Below are 15,976 nucleotides of genomic sequence, written 5' to 3' on the forward strand. Positions count from 1 at the left end.
CAAGCAGGTGGAAATTCACAAAATGCAAACGATGGAATAACAATCCGTGACCCTCCTGTTCAATTTGTCTTCTGGTTTCTGGCGTGACTTCTCCCCACTCAGGATGGAATTGTTGTGTCTCCCCCCCCACCCCCGCCCAAACCACAGTGACGAATTTAATGCCCCGTTTTCCCTCAAATGCATTGCAATGGCTAGCGGCAAGAACAGAAGGAGGGCTTGTGGCGAGACCAACCACAAAGTGTCCGATTCGCGCAGCCCTGCCAAATGCTGGCCTGTGGGGCCTTCTGGTGATGAAGGAACTTCGAGTAGCTCGATCGTTTCCGGTCTCTGTCAATGGCATTTTAAGAAATGTACACATTCCCAGGCTGCAAAACTTCTTCCCGCCCCCAACGGTCACACTCCTGTGGGCCTGTATCTTCTCCTGCAGGCCCCACACTTCCTGGCCTAATGGTCATGCGCACAGATATTGCGTGCAGCGATGGGGCAGCTGCAGTCTGCAACTACTAAGACCAGCAAGATCGGTGGGGGTGGCCCTGTCCCGGCATTTTTAATTGGACCTCCCCAGGTACACAGACCCCTGGGGGAGCCCCTTGGCAGGGCTGGGGTCTGGGTGGAGCCTCCACTTCTAACATGGGCTTCCTCCGATCGCACACACATTCCTGATTCTCTGTTTCTTGCAGGTAGCAAAACTCCCCTCCAGTCATTCCTGGGCATTGCCGAACAACACGTGGGCCCCAACAATGGGGTGAGTGATAAGTTGGAGGGGTGTTGCTTAGATGCTGTTTTAAGGGGTGGGGCTTAAAGGAAGCTTGCTGGGGGAGAGGAGGGAAGATGCCATAGATCTGGGCGCCTCCCCATTAATATGTACCAAATTTGCTAGTACTGTGGAATCCTCCCCAGTCCTATAGAACCGAAAGGCTCTGGACTGTTTCAGTGGGGTTAATATGGGAGATTGGGCCCCATGTGCAGTGCTCTCCATGTCCTACCCTTTAATGCTCCCCCCAAATCCGCTTCTTCAGCTTGGCCCATGGCAGGACTGGTACTCTTGAAGAACATAAGAGAAGCCATGTTGTGTCAGGCCAATGGTGCATCCAGTCTAACACTCTGTGTCACACGGTGACCAAAACCCAGGTGTCATCAGGAAGTCCAACAGAGGGGCCAGAACTCCAGAAGCCCTCCCACTGTTGCCACCCCAAGCACCAAGAGTATAGAATATCACTGCCCCAGACATGAGAGAAGCCATGTTGGATCAGGCCAGTGGACCATCCGGTCCAACACTCTGTCACACAGTAGCCAAAACCCAGGTGCCATCAGGAGGTCCACCAGCGGGGTCAGAACTCCCGAAGCTCTTCCACTGTCACCTCTCAAGCTCCAAGAATGCAGAGCATCACTGCCCCAGTCATAAGAAGCCATGTTGGATCAGACCAGTGACCCATCCAGTCCAACACTCTGTGTCACACAGTGGCCAAAACCCAGGGGCCAGCAGGACCATTGGGGCCAGAACTTCAGAAGCCCTCCCACTCTTGTCCTCCAAGCACCAAGAATGCAGAGCATCGCTGCCCCAGACAGAGTCTTTCCTCTATACCAGTGATGGCGAACCATTTAGAGACCGAGTGCCCAAACTGCGACCCAAAACCCATTTATTTATCGCAAAGTCCCAACACGGCAATTTAACCTGAATACTGAGGTTTTACTTTAGAAAAAACAACTCATACATTAACTTAAGATGATCCAAACACAGTAAGGAAAGCAATCCCAAATGCTTTCATTTACTTAAAATTATTTGGCAGAGAATTCGACACTTTAATGATGGTCTGGGCCTGGCTGGGGCGATGGCACGCGTGCCCACAGAGAGGGCCCTGAGTGCCACCTCTGGCCCCCGTGCCATAGGTTCGCCAACACTGCTCTATATTGTGGCTTATAGCTACTGATGGATCTCTGCTCCAGATGTTTCTCTGATCCCCTCTTGTAGCTGTCTGTGCTTGTAGCCGCCCCCCCTTCCTGCATTAGAACATAAGACACACACACCCCCTAAAAAAGTGAGACTGGGTCACTCCCAAGCCCCCCCTCCGTTTCCCCTCCTCTGCCCAGGCCTGGCCCAAAGGTTGTTTCTGTCCCTTTCCAGGCCCTCATCACGCAAACCCTGAGCCAGGCCAACCCCACCGCCATCACGCCGGAGGAATACTTCAACCCCAGTTTTGAGCTGGGAAGCCGGGACATGGGGAGGCCCATTGAACTGACCACCAAGACGCAGAAGTGAGCTGGGGAGGGGGCGGGGTGGGATTGTTGGGCCGGGCCGGGCCCGGCAGCGCCGACTCACCGTCTCCTCGGCCTCGGACAGGTTCAAAGCCAAGCTGTGGCTGTGTGAGGACCACCCGCTGTCATTGGCTGAGCAGGTCACCCCCATCATCGACTTGATGGCCGTCAGCAACGCCCTCTTTGCCAAGCTCCGGGACTTCATCACCCTCCGGCTGCCTCCTGGCTTCCCGGTCAAGATCGGTGAGGAGGCTGGTGCGCGGAGGGCCACCCACCAGGCTTGCCAGCTCTGGGTTGGGAAAGACCTGGAGATTTTGGGGGCGGAGCCTGGGGAGGGCGGGGTTAGGGGAGGGGTCTCAGCAGGGTATAACGCCACAGAGTCCGCCCTCCAAAGCAGTCACGTTCTCCAGGGGAACTGAACTTGGCTGTCTGGAGATCAATTGTAATATCAGATCTCCAGGTTCCACCTGGAGGTTGGCAGTCCTACCACCCCCTCAGCATAGGGGGAGTGGGTTCCCACACCAGCTTCTGTACCCTTTCCTGGAGCCTGCTACACATTTAACCCCACCCAGCTTCCCCCCCGCAAAGGTTTATGGGAATTGTAGTTTTGAACAAGTATAATGATAATGTTTTGTTAAGATATCCCAGGAAACTTGGACCGCAGACTTATACGGGTGTCGTTACCAAAGAGTTCTGGCCATTACTCTTTGGGGTGGGAGACTTTTTGAATAGGATCCCTAGACCCACTCTCCCAAAGCTGCTTTTTGTGGGGCTGCTTGGGGGAAAGGGAATGGTGTCTAACAATATGGGGATAGTTTGGTGAGTGGTGAGTGAGAGCCAGTTTGGTGTAGTGGTTAAGTGCGCGGACTCTAATCTGGGAGAACCGGGTTTGATTCCCCACTCCTCCACTTGCACCTGGCTGGATGACCTTGGGCAAGCCATAGTTCTGATAAGAGCTGTTCTTGAAAAAGAGCCGTTTCTGTCAAGAGCTCTCTCAGCCCCACCCACCTCACAGGGTGTCTGTTGTGGAGAGGGGGAGGGAAAGGAGTTTGTGAGCCGCTCTGAGACTCCTCTGGGTAGTGAAGGGTGGGGTATAAATCCAATCTCTTCTCTCTCAGCCCCACCTCCCTCACAGGGTGTCTGTTGTGGGGAGGGGAAGGGAAAGGAGTTTGTAAGCCGCTCTGAGACTCCTTTGGGTAGTGAAGGGTGGGGTATAAATCCAATCTCTTCTTCTCTCTCAGCCCCACCTCCCTCACAGGGTGTCTGTTGTGGGGAGGGGGAGGGAAAGGACTTTGTAAGCCGCTCTGAGACTCCCTTGGGTAGAAATCCAATCTCTTCTCTTCTTCTTCTTCTAGTTCCCCACCCTTTTTGTATAGCTCCTTATTTGGGAATGCTTAAAACAGTTGGCTAGATTGATTTTTGTTTGTAGCAGAGATTGCCTGATCGCAAACACTGATCCTGGTGGGAAAGGAGTTCAGTTGTCCCCGGGGGCCTCTGGTCACTAGGACAGGCTCTGCCCTTCCACCTCTCTCTTCTCTTCTTTCTACCCCCAGAAATCCCCATCTTCCACATCCTCAACGCCCGCATCACTTTTGGGAACCTCAATGGCTGCGATGAACCGGTGGTCTCTGTTCGTGGCACTGGCAGCCCCGGCAGCGATGCCCCCTCCCCTGGCAGCGACCGGTCCAGCATCAGCAGCTCCAGCTCCCTCGGTGTGTGGGGGTAACTAGGGTGGGAGTCGGGGGGGGGGACAGATCTGGGACACTGTTCCCTCTAAGCTGAGTTCGTGTGAGCTAGCTCACATTTTTTTAGCCTCCGGCTCACACGTAATTTTGCCTTAGCTCAGGAAGGATGTGGCTCCAGAGCAAACTAATGTATGCAGTAGCCAAATGGCTCGCTCTCAACTTTAATGTCGGTAGCTCACAAAGTAGAATTTTTGCTCACAAAACTCCACAGTTCAGACTGAACATTGATCTGGGACACGGGGATTCGCCGTAAGGGACTGAGCGTGCCCCGAGGCAGGAAGGAACTGGGACGTCCTGGACTCTTCTTATGCAGCTACAAGTATGGAAGCTAAAAAGAAATGAATAACGTACGGCATACTTTTTGAGCGCTGAGTATTAGATTATACAGGAGTCAACAACAAAAACAGATTAAGACGTTCAAGTTAGCCTTTATTGGCCTAAATTGTCAATACAGATTATACAATTTTAAGAGCAGATTGAAAACACACCTATTAAAAATACGATGTCCCTGGGGTCCTTTGGCGCAGCTTTAAAGCAGAGTGGAGAAACTCGGCCACCTTCTCAGTGATGTCAGAACAGGAATCATTTAGAAGTCCGTGTACCTTAAATGCATCAGGGCAATCCATCATGCTGCTTAAAGTAGAATGCAAATATATATGCCTTAGATCCACATACAGGTGACAATGCAGAAGGACATGAGTAATTGACTCAACACATTTTTGTTTGCAGGGGCGGTATCTGGCCGAGTGAGAGATCTTGTTCAATCTGCCATGTAAAATGGCGGAAGGCATCTGGCCAGAGTAAACGCTCTGCGGTGTTGTGGGACCTGCAGGGAAGATAAATATGAGGCCGCCTTCCTTGTAGTGAGGGGGATCTCGGAACTCAAAGGGGAGCAGGTTTTATTGGCTAAACATCATAATTTCTGGCGCTCAATATCTAACATCCTGTTTTTAATCTGTTGAAGTGCAGCAACGGAGGGCAGCATAGACAGTGATTCTATAGATAGACCCAACGTATGCTGACCAATTTGACACATTGAGCTCAGACTAAAACTTCCCTTACTACCCTGACCTGGAGAGCCCAGGCAAGCCCAGTCTCGGAAGCTGAGCAGGGCCGACCCTGGCAAGTATTTGGGTGGCAGCAGGGGTCATTTCGTAGAAAAAGAGATGCAGGAGCTCATTAGCATAACTTATTTGCGTATGCCACACCCCCTGACAGCACCAGAAGTGTGTCAGAAGGCAACACCCACCGCTCAGGCTCCACTGGACTGTTTTGGATTGCTAGCTATTGGGGGGGGGAGAACGTGCAGATCTGTCCTCACAGAGGAGGGAGAGCTTGTGCCTGAATAAAACTTGGTCTTAAAGGTGCCACTGGACTGTCTTGGACCGGGGGGCCGGGGAGGGGGCTCTACAGCTTACTTGGCTGCTTCTTGCTCTGACTGAGGGCTGCTGGGAGCAGGGGGTGGGGCTTGTTGCGTGTGCCCGCCCCCTGGGCTCTTTACTGCTGGAGCTCCGCTCCTGTGCGCTCCTGCAGGAAATGACCCCTGGGTGGGAGACCTCCACAGGATACCAGGGCTGGGAGGTCAGAGGCAGGCTATCAAGCCACTTCTCTGAATGTCCTCCGTGCCCCAGTAGGAGTTGCCAGAGATCACCATGACTTGACACACACACACAATGCAAAAATATCCCCCCCCCAAACCCCTTCCCTTACTGGCTCACACTGAAGAGCCATTCTGGCCTGGTATTTCTGTTCTAAACAGTGTCCAGAAAAGCTCATGGATGAGGTGTGAAGAGGATGCCTTCCCCAGTTGTCTGTCCCCATACCTAGTATGCAGAGGCAGACTGGAGCTCTTTATGAAGGCTCCATTGAGTTGTGAAATGGAATCGAATAACCCTCCCCTTTTGTGAAGCTGCTACACCCAATGGCCGTCACTGTCTCTAGGGGTTCGTGTTCTCCGTGTGAGGAGGAGTAGGGGAGAAAAAGACCAGCAATAACGGGGTCGGATATCTATTTTTGTTGCAATTGCTTTTCAGGGAAGGTGACAGCACCTCAGTTTTAACCAGCGGACCACCTTGAAAGCAAATATTATCTGCAGTTCATCTATACGTTCCCCTTGGGAAGATAAGAACCTAAGAAGAGCCCTGCTGGGTCAGACCAGTGAGGGTCCATCCAGTCCAAGATCCTGCCTCACACAGCGGCCACCCAGTTCCTCTGGAGGGCCAACAATAGGGCAGAGAGGCTGAGGCCTTCCCCTGACGTTGCCTCCTGGCCCTGGGATTCAGAGGTTTAGTGCCTCTGAATGCGGAGGTTCCCCTCAGCCTCCCTGGCTAATAGCCACTGACAGACCTCTCCTCCATGGATCTATCTAACCCCCTTATAAAGCTGTTGATTCCTGTGGCCATCCCTGCCTCCTCTGGCAGCGAACTCCACATTTTAATCACACTCTGTGTAAAGTAGTCTTTCCTGTTGTCCATCCTGAAACTACTGCCCATCAGCTTCATTGGATGCCCTCGAGTTCTAGTATTTGGGGAGAGGGAGAAAAATTTCTTTCCACCCCATGCATAATTTTTGTAAGCCTCTGTCATGTCCAGTGCTCCCCCTAAGCTACTTTGTGAGCTCCTGGCATTAAAGTTGTGAGCGAGCCATTTGGCTACTCCCAAAATTAGTTTTGTATTTTCCACCTTGTTACAAACATTTCATTACCTGCGATTACGTACATTTTTAGAGTCATTAGAACAAATTACATGTCATTTTCCAAATATTAGATTTTTTCCCCTTTTCTTTTCCTTTTTTGCTATATTTTTACATGTTTTATCCAGTTATAAACCTTTAACCATCTTTTATTCTGTATATTTTTCCTTTGCTCTGGAGCCCTCCTTCCTGAGCGAAGACAACAGTGTGTGAGCTGGAGGCTAAAAAACTGTGAGCTAGCTCACACTCAGCTTAGAGGGAACACTGGTCATACCCCGCCCCCGCTTACTTGCCTCTTTTCTACACTGAAAAGTCCGTGACTCTTCAGCCTTTCCTTGTAGGGAAGATGCTCCAACCCCCTAATCATCTTGGTTGCCCTCCTATATTTTTCCCAGCTCTGTAACGTCCTCTCTGGGGCAGGAGGGGGTGAGACCCCTGTGACTCTCGGGGTCGGGGCCAGAATTCCTTTCCTCTTGGTGCAGAAGACACATGTTGTGGTTCCCCCTCCCCAGGCTCTTGCCGGTGCTTCGACATGGATCCCTCCTTGTTCGAGGCCCCACGAGGGTACAGTGTGGTCGGGAGCCACCCGGAGCCCCTGCGCGAGGACGATGATGACCTGCTACAATTTGCCATCCAGCAGAGCCTGCTAGAAGCTGGGAGTGAATACGATCAGGTGGGCACCGGCTGGCCTTCCTGCTTCCTCTTGGAGAGGAGGGGTGGTGGCTGTATGAGGAGGGGCGGTGGCTTGGTGGAAGAGCCTCTGCTTTGCGTGCAGAAGGTCCCAGGTTCAGTCCCCAGCATCTCCAATTAAAGGGATGAGGCAATAGGGGATGGGAAAGACCTCTGCCTGAGACCCTGGAGAGCACCTGTCAGTCTGTAGTAGACAGTGCTGACCTTGACGGACCAGTCGGAAGGATCTGGCAGCAGGCGATGGGAAGGACCTCTGCCCGAGCCCCCGGAGAGCTGCTGCCGGTCTGAGCAGACAATATGGACCTCGATGGACCGACGGTCTGATTCAGTTTAAGGCAGCTCCATGTGTGTTCAGAAGCCGAGCCTCGCGAGAGGGTCTGTGGCTCAAGGGCAGAGCACCCACGCTTTCACCAGCAGGTCCCAGGTTCAAATCCTGGCCATTTCCCGTTAGAATGCATCTTGGGTAGCTGGGCTAGGGAAGACCAGGGCAGGTGCTCCATTGAGGGGCTGCTCTCGTAGAGGGGCCAGTGAGCTGCCCTGGTGTGAGGCCCAGACCTTTGGCGAAGAGGAGGTATGTCACCGTGGAAGCAGCAGGAAAGGGGGGCCCCCACACACTGGGTGTGCGACTGGAGCAGGGATTGAGGCCTTGCTGCACAGGTCGCTAGGGGGCGTATCTGCTTGTTTCTACCTCCCGTCTTTCTGGCCTCTGCCGCAGGTTACCATTTGGGAAGCACTGACCAACAGCAAACCAGGCACGCACCTTGCCTCCCAGGAGGGGAGCAAAGGGGACAGGTGAGTCCAAGGCAGAAGACATTGGCCCTCTGCGCTCCCTCTCTGACTCCTGCCTACTCTGCACCCTACTGGGCAGGGTGGGTGGGGGGTGGCCCTTTTGCATGCCAGGGGAGCCTTCCATGTTAGCGTACCAGAGCAGAAACTTTTGAGTGCCTCTCGGGATGACAAATGAATGTATTGCAAGCCGCCGTGGACTGAGGCAGCAAAAAGCTCCTCTTGCGATATATTTATTTATTTATTTTATTAAATGGATAGCCCTCCCTCCACACATAGCAGGCTCAGGGCAGGTTCTAGAAGAAGAAGAGAAGAAGAGATTGGATTTATACCCCACCATTCACTACCCAAAGGTGTCTCAGAGCGGCTTACAAACTCCTTTCCCTTCCCCTCCCCACAACAGACACCCTGTGAGGTGGGTGGGGCTGAGAGAGCTCTGACAGAAACTGTTCTTTTTCAAGGACAGCTCTTATCAGAACTACGGCTTTCCCAAGGTCATCCAGCCAGGTGCAAGTGGAGGAGTGGGGAATCAAACCCCGTTCTCCCAGATTAGAGTCCGTGCGGTGGCTCAAGTGGTTAAGACGCTGAACTGGAGGCTGTGGAAGATCGGTAGTTCAGCAGTTCGAGACCCGGGTGCCACATGATGGAGTGAGCTCCCGTCTCTAGTTCCAGCTCCTGCCAACCTAGCAGTTTGAAAGCAAGAAATTGCAAGTAGATAAATAGGTACCACTTTGGTGGGAAGGTAACAGCGTTCCATGCACCTTGGCGTCTAGTCATGCCGGCCACATGACCACGGAAACATCTCTAGACAGCGCTGGCTCTTTGGCTTTGAAACGGAGATGACCACCGCAGCCCTAGAGTCGGATTCGACTGGCTTTCGAGCAAGGGAACCTTTACCTTGACCTTTTTACTTAACCACTACACCAAACTGGCTCTAAACAAGTCAATTGGCACGCTGTGCAGATTTACAATGAAAATGTAAAACACATGAATCAGTTAAAATTTAAAAACCTAAAGCAATCCGGTACTAGATGTACAATGTGCCTCGACGGATGATGTTGGTGCCAGCAGTGTGGAATCTGCGGTCCCTGGAGGGGAGGCCGGATCAGGTGGATGTCCGCTCCCTCAGCTGAAAGCCTGGCGGAAGAGCTCCGTCTTGCAGGCCCTGCAGAACTGCAACAGGCCTCGCAGAGCCCTGGTCTCATAAGGGAGCTCATCCCACCAGGCAGGGGCCCAGGGCCAAAAAGGCCCCGACCCTGGCTGAGGCGAGTCAGACATCCTTAGGGCCCAGGAGCACCAGGAGATGTTGGTTTGCAGAACGCAAAAGTCCTGCGGGGCTCGTATGGGGAGCGGCACTCTTGAAGAAATGCAGGCCCCTTTCCGTATGTCATTGTTTCACAGGGGCTGCAGGGTTTTTAAACAAAATTTCTTCCTTTTTAGACTTTCCCCGTTTCTCGCAGTCAGTAGTGACAGGCTGTTGGACTAACGGGCTTTTCTGGGACCCAGTCAAGTCTCAGAGGCTTGCTTGGGAGACTCTGGGAAGCCTCTCCCCAAGAGCCACTCTTGTTTCCCAGCATGCAAGTCCTCCCCTCCCCTGATTGGGTTAGAGACCAGAGTTCAGGCCGGGTATTCTGGATGGCCCAGGCTAGCCCAGTCTCATCAGGTCGCAGAAGCTAAGCAGGGTCGGCCCTGGTTCGTACTCGGATGGGAGACCACCGAGGAAGCCCAGGGTTGCTACGCAGAGGCAGGCAGCGGCCAAACCACCTCTGAACGTCTCTTGCCTTGGAAACCCCAAGAGGGGCTGCCGTGCGTTCCCTGCGACTTGAAGGCCCTTTCCACCCCCACCATTCTCCTGTTCGCAGGAAGTGCAGAAAACGACTGGAGTTGGGCTCAGAGCCAGGATTCAGTTGGAGAAAGCAGGTCCCTTGCCCTTGGGGCTAGAAATCAGTGGTAGTGGAAAGTGCCGTGGCCACCCCTTAAAGACAAGCAGAGGTGGTTTGCCATTGGTGGCCTCTGGGTAGCGATCCTGGACTTCCTTGTGGTTTCCCATCCATGCACAAACCCGGGTCAATCCTGGGCCCGTAGCTACGGTGGGGCTTTTGGGGGCTCCGCCCCCTTTCTTAAAATAGCCCCACAAGAATTTATCCTGTAAATGCTTTTTTTAAAAAAAATTAGACTACAAACTACAAAGAAATAAGGGAAGGGAACTACAATTAAGGAGGAAGTAAAGATAACCACTACTAACTATCTCCCCAAGAGAAGGAGATCATTAAAACAGCTTAAGTACAGAATCATTCCTTAAATCGCTAATATCTTTTGAACTTAGACATGCTAAAATTCTTTTTAAAACTTAGATTTAACTGTTAGAGAGAAGAGAGAATTTCTCCTGTAAATGCTTTTTTCCAATCATTTTAAAACGTTTTTTAAAAGGCATGCGCTCCTTTAAGCAGAGTGGGGTGCTGTAGTTGACTAATTCCGTTAGCTTTCTTGACTTACAGAAGTCATCATCCCCCACCTGCCAGCTTGTTATCGGAATTGTTGCTTAGGCTGGCAGAAGTGATTAACTTGCAGCAGCTGTGAACTGTCATCTAAAGTGGTTGACAGCTGCAGTTTAGAGCTCTGTCCTGGGAACAGCTTTCTGTTGGCCAAATGGCTTTTCTTTCTGCTCTGAGGACTTCAGCCCCACCAGAAAAAAAACGTGCCCCACAAGCCACAGAATCCCGGCTACAGACCCGGTTGATCCATCCGAGAGCAGGCTATCCTGCCATCCAGGTCAGGGCAGCTAAGAAGAAGAGATTGGATTTATACCCCATGGCCCTTCACTACCCAAAAGAGTCTCAGAGCGGCTCACAAGCTCCTTTCCCTTCCCTTCCCCACAACAGACACCCTGTGAGGGAGGTGGGGCTGAGAGAGCTCTGACAGAAACTGCTCTTTTTCAACGACAGCTCTTATCAGAACTACAGCTTGCCCAAGGTCATCCAGCAGCTGCAAGTGGAGGAGTGGGGAATCAAACCCGGTTCTCCCAGATTAGAGTCCGCGCACTTAACCACTATGGCCAAACTGGCAAGCATTTGAAATCTCCCACCCTGGCCATAAGCAGGGATCGATGTCCAGTGTCCAGGAAGCTTGAGATGCCTGCCTAGTAGAATCAGATATGCAAACTATTAACGCATGCCGATTTCCTCTGGCTGCAAATTTCCGTTGACTCTTGGGCCCTGATGTTCGTGGTGGCCAAACAAAAGAAAACGCCTGCCACCAGGGGCCAGGGACCTCATGCCTCTCCGCCCTCTCTCCTCAGGACACCCCAGCACACCCCACCCCTGCGGCCTGCCGCCCCTCAGCAGCCGGCGCCCACCGGGTGCAAGGGACCTAGCCAATCTGTGCCCCCCAGTTACGCCGAACAGCTGCGCCTGGCCATGGAGCTGTCCGCGAAGGAGCAGGAAGAGGCGGAACGGCGCTCGCGGCAGGAAGAGGAGGACTTTGAACGGATCCTGCGCCTCTCGCTCACGGAACAATAGCAAATCTGCGTCGGTGCATGGGAAGGGGGACTTGTGCACAAACGCCAAGGGTTGACAAAGCTAATGGACCGTGCATCCGCCCCTCCCCCTCCACGCAGCCACTTGAAGAGCTAATGCACAGAAGCTGGGGGGGGGAGGAATGGGGGGGACGGCATCCCATCAGGGGGAAGGTCTTTTCCGGACCACCGTTGGGAAGGCACGCTTGGGTCCTGAGCCCTCTGCCAGCCCACTGCACAGAGCACGGGGGCTCAACAGGGAATCAGGGTGGGGAGGGGAGAGCGGGGTGGGGAGACACTAAATGCATTCCACCCCCCCTCCCAAAAAAGCAAACCACTGAGCCATTTAATAACCCCCTCTCTGCCTTTGGTAAGGGGAGGCAGGGAAGTCTTAATGAGCCTGAGCTTTGCGGTTAGCCCTGGCTTCACACCCATCCCACTTCTTGTGCTGGGGGGGGGTCACTGACAGTAGCCAGGAGGGTGGGAAGCTTGATCCACACCCCCACACCCCAACTTCCCCCTCTCTCTGCAGCCTCTGAGCCTAGATGGATGCGTTGGCTTCATCTTCCACCCAGGGCGGGCCAGCCTCCTGTCTCCGTACGTACTCCAGACCTTTAAGGCAGATTGTTATTTCTGCAGTTCTGTTTAGCTGCAGGGAAGGGCGTGGCGTGCGGCGTGACGGGGAAAATCCCCCCCCCCGCCTTTGTTTTTAAAAACAGGACCAAGCTTTCTGGTCCTGATGTCTGCAAAGATATCTTTGAAAGGAGCAGGGGGGGCAGGTGCAGCACCCAGAAACCAGACTTGTGGCTGAAAGAGGATGCCAAGACATCCACAGGTGGCTCTCAAGGTCTTTTAAAAGCGTAAATAGCCAGGGGTAGGAAAGAAGATGTGGGTCAGGCTGTGGTACGGAAGAGGGCCGGGTGTTTCAGCCGGTCTCCTGACCTCTTTGGTGCCACCCCCAGGAGAGGTACTATTAGCCCCATAGCAGGAAACATTGGAGCACCCGCATGGTCCTGGTCATATTCTGCTCACCTACCTGCCCTGTAGGGCTCAGGGACGGAGGATGTGCATTGGGGAAGGGCTACTCCTCCGTCCCCTGCCACAGCCCCAAGTAGGGTTGCCAACCTCCAGGTGGTGGCTGGAGATCATTGGGAAGCACAACTGGCCTCCAAGTCGTAGAGATCAGTTCCCCTGGAGAAAATGGCTGCTTCGGAAGCTGGTCTCCATGACGTGATTCCCTGCTGAAGTCCCCCCTCCCCAGGCTCCACCCACCCACCCCAAATCTCCAGGAATTTCCCAACCCAGAACGGGCCACCCTGGCCCCAAGGCATATCGGGCTTCCTCTCCTGGTGGCAGTTCACACTTTAATACACAGGGTCGGCAGGTCCGTTTCCAGGTCACCTGTTGCAAAGTCCATTTGGACCAGGAATTCATGGTACCATACATTATTCTTTCTCCTCCTCCTTCCCGACTATAAAAAGTAGAACAAACTGTGTCGAAGAGGCAACAGATTTGCATGCTTTATGCAGGGCGACGAGTCCGGGCAATTCGCTTTGCGAACCTTCGGGCCTCCTTTCTAGAATTCGGTTCTGGGTCCCTTTTGCCACCTGTCACGGGAGGGTCGCAGCCTCTGGCGGGAAAACCTCTCAGTGGGCTGCAGAGACTGTACTAACCCTGGCTAACTAATCGGCATGAATTATCCTGGGTAGAGACTCCAGAGGCAGAGGCCGTTCTGGATCAGCTGCCGGAGAGTACAGGAGGGCAGTCTTGCATTTGTGACCCCCCACCCCGCACCGGCTCCTATAGCACCAAGTGCACTTACCCCCCCCCCACTTCAGAAAACAAATCCCTGCCTACTCCCATCATTGCTAGGATCCGTTTTGCCACCTCCTGGTCTTCACCAGCGCTGCCCGAGTGCCAGTCCAAAGGAGCGCAGTGGTGCTCCAAACACGGGACCGGCGGGTACGCACGGAGTACCTTGCCTCAGCAGCTCAGGGCCAGAACTGTTTCCTACGGCTGTGCTGAGCACCTTGGGCAGGGAGGGGAGGGGGAAGGTTGCCCTCCGGAGCCTGCACCCCCTCCTCTTCCCCCCCCGCTCTCTCGCCAGGGTCTCGCGCATCACAGCTGGTTCCACGCTCTCTGCTTTGGAAGCACAAACCATACGCCACACTGTCTTCAGTGGGGAGCAGGAAGCCGGACGCAGCCCGATCCCACCCCTGCCCTTCCCTCCTGGGCACACCCCCATTTTCAGTGCCCTCTTCCGTCCTTGGTCAATGGTGCTATAACCTCCGACTGCCCCCTTCTCAAAACTTTGCCCCCAGGCCAGGCCGCACAAGGGAGACGGGGGTGAGGCTGGGGGAGCTACCTTTTGCCTCGAGTGCCGACGCCCCTCGGCCCACAAACACCTCCCCACGCCCTCCCCCCCCCCAAGGGGACAGAAATCTCTCGCACAGCTTGGGTGGCCTAGAACACAACCAGAGAATGTGGAAAGGGGGAGGGACGAAGGCTCGGGAGGTGGCCTTTTGGGGGGGGGTGGAGTAAGAAATGCACCTGCATCATGGGACAGGGTGGGGTGGGGGTACAACCAGTTCAGGTGTGAGACCTGCACAGAGACACCAATAAAAACCTCTTGAACCTTTGCAAGTCAGACCTCATTCGGGGTTGTGTGTGTGCCTGTGTCCGTCCCCCGTTCTGTTTTGGGACCAGGTTCCTACAGACGTTGAATGATCAAGGGGAGTGTGTTGTCCTGCCGCTCCCTCCCCATTGGGGCCCAATTTTTCTGGCAATGGGATTTCGCTTTCATGATGTTTTAGGGTGTGGTGTAGAGTCTGGGCCCTCTTTTCTTACACTCAGGTCTGTTTCACACTTGCCTGGTGGCCAGGGAAACCTGGCTCCAAGTGGCAACTGCAACAGGCTGCCTCTGAGTGACCGAAGCTGTGCGAGTTCATCTGCGGCCTGCCTGCCATTCCCGCATCTGCGTGAATCAACACCCCCCCCTCCTGTGCTTCTGAATCAATCAATCAGAACCTTTATTGGCAGGTCACTTCCGAATCAGTGCCAAGGTTCTAATCCGTATTGGTGATCTGGAGTCCAGAAAAGATTCTTAAGGGTACGGAGGCGTTGCTGGCAACCAAGATCAAGTTATTTCATGCCACAGCGTCCCCCCGTTACGACGTATGGGTGTGAGAGTGAGAAAAGAAAGCTGGCGGGAAGACAGTTGACTCATTTGAAATCCGGTGCTGGAAGAAAGTTTCATGGATGCCCTGGACCGCCAAAAAAAAAAAAAAAGTGGGTTCCAGATCAAACCAAGCCTCAACTCTCCCTAGAAGCTATAATGACTAAACTGAGGCTGTCGTACTTGGGTCACATGATGAGAAGATGAGGGACAAGATGATGATAATGCTAGGAGAAGTTGAAGGCAGCAGGGAAAGCGGGAGACCCCACCAATGCTCCCTCGACGCCGTGCAGCCCTGTGAGCAAAAACTCCACTTTGTGAGCTACTGTTGTTAAAGTGAGCGAGCCATTTGGCTGCTGCACGAATCAGTTTGCTCTGGAGCCCTCCTTCCTGAGCCAAGGCAAAAACGTGTGAGCTGGAGGCTAAAAAAACCTGTGAGCTAGCTCACACTAACTTGGCTTAGAGGGAACGCTGGTCACCCAACATGAGATGGATGGACTCTATAAAGGAAGCCGCTGCTCTGTAAGATCTGGACATTTTTTTGGGGGGGGACGTTGATTCGGAAGGTTGCCATAAGTTGGAAGCGGCCCAATGGGACTAGGGTTGCCAAGTTGAAAATTCGCCGCGGCGGGGGACTCCCGTCCGGCGACTCGTGCGTCCGGTGACTGGTGCGCGCGGAAGTGACGTTAGGACACTGGGCACGCTAGGGTGTGGGGCCACGACCACCCGAGGGAAAACCATAGAGTTTTCCCTCGGATGACCGTGGCCCCGCCCCCAGCGTGCCCGGCGTGGTTGCGTCACTTCCAGGTGATGCGCACGTTGGGGTGGGGTTCCCCCCGGGGCCCGATCCGCCAGCGGCAGGTAACGGGCCTCTGGGGCAGGGTTTTCCCCGCCCCCCGGGGGGACTTGGGGGGAATGGCAAGGACTCAAAAGCTGCAGGAAAGGGTGGGGTGAGTGTGCCTCGCTTGCCGCCCAGTTCATCATGGGGAACGGTGCTTTCCCAAAGTAGCTGTAGAAATGTTGGTGATAAAACCATCATCTTGAGACAAGACACAGGCGGAAGAGCAGGTGAACAAGTCTCTGTTAAATCGAAGACTGCAAGAAGATCACAGAGTTGAA

The 15,976-nt window shown here is 53.8% G+C and overlaps 1 protein-coding gene across 1 annotated transcript in view; it reads left to right on the plus strand.

Annotated features, from left to right (window-relative positions):
* Positions 1 to 11,777, plus strand: part of ANKRD13B (ankyrin repeat domain 13B) — a 29,692-nt gene extending 17,915 nt beyond the window's left edge. The window contains exons 9-15 of the mRNA XM_015422029.1: positions 681 to 745; positions 2,126 to 2,256; positions 2,342 to 2,499; positions 3,810 to 3,968; positions 7,205 to 7,365; positions 8,098 to 8,174; positions 11,467 to 11,777. Of these exons, the coding sequence (XP_015277515.1) occupies positions 681 to 745; positions 2,126 to 2,256; positions 2,342 to 2,499; positions 3,810 to 3,968; positions 7,205 to 7,365; positions 8,098 to 8,174; positions 11,467 to 11,686 (971 nt within the window). The 3' untranslated portion in view covers positions 11,687 to 11,777. The remainder of the gene's footprint in view (positions 1 to 680; positions 746 to 2,125; positions 2,257 to 2,341; positions 2,500 to 3,809; positions 3,969 to 7,204; positions 7,366 to 8,097; positions 8,175 to 11,466) is intronic.
* The last annotated feature ends 4,199 nt before the right edge of the window (positions 11,778 to 15,976 follow it).

This window comes from Gekko japonicus, unplaced genomic scaffold (assembly GCF_001447785.1).
Source record: "Gekko japonicus isolate JY-2015 unplaced genomic scaffold, Gekko_japonicus_V1.1 scaffold182, whole genome shotgun sequence".
Classification (NCBI taxonomy): Eukaryota; Metazoa; Chordata; class Lepidosauria; order Squamata; family Gekkonidae; genus Gekko; species Gekko japonicus.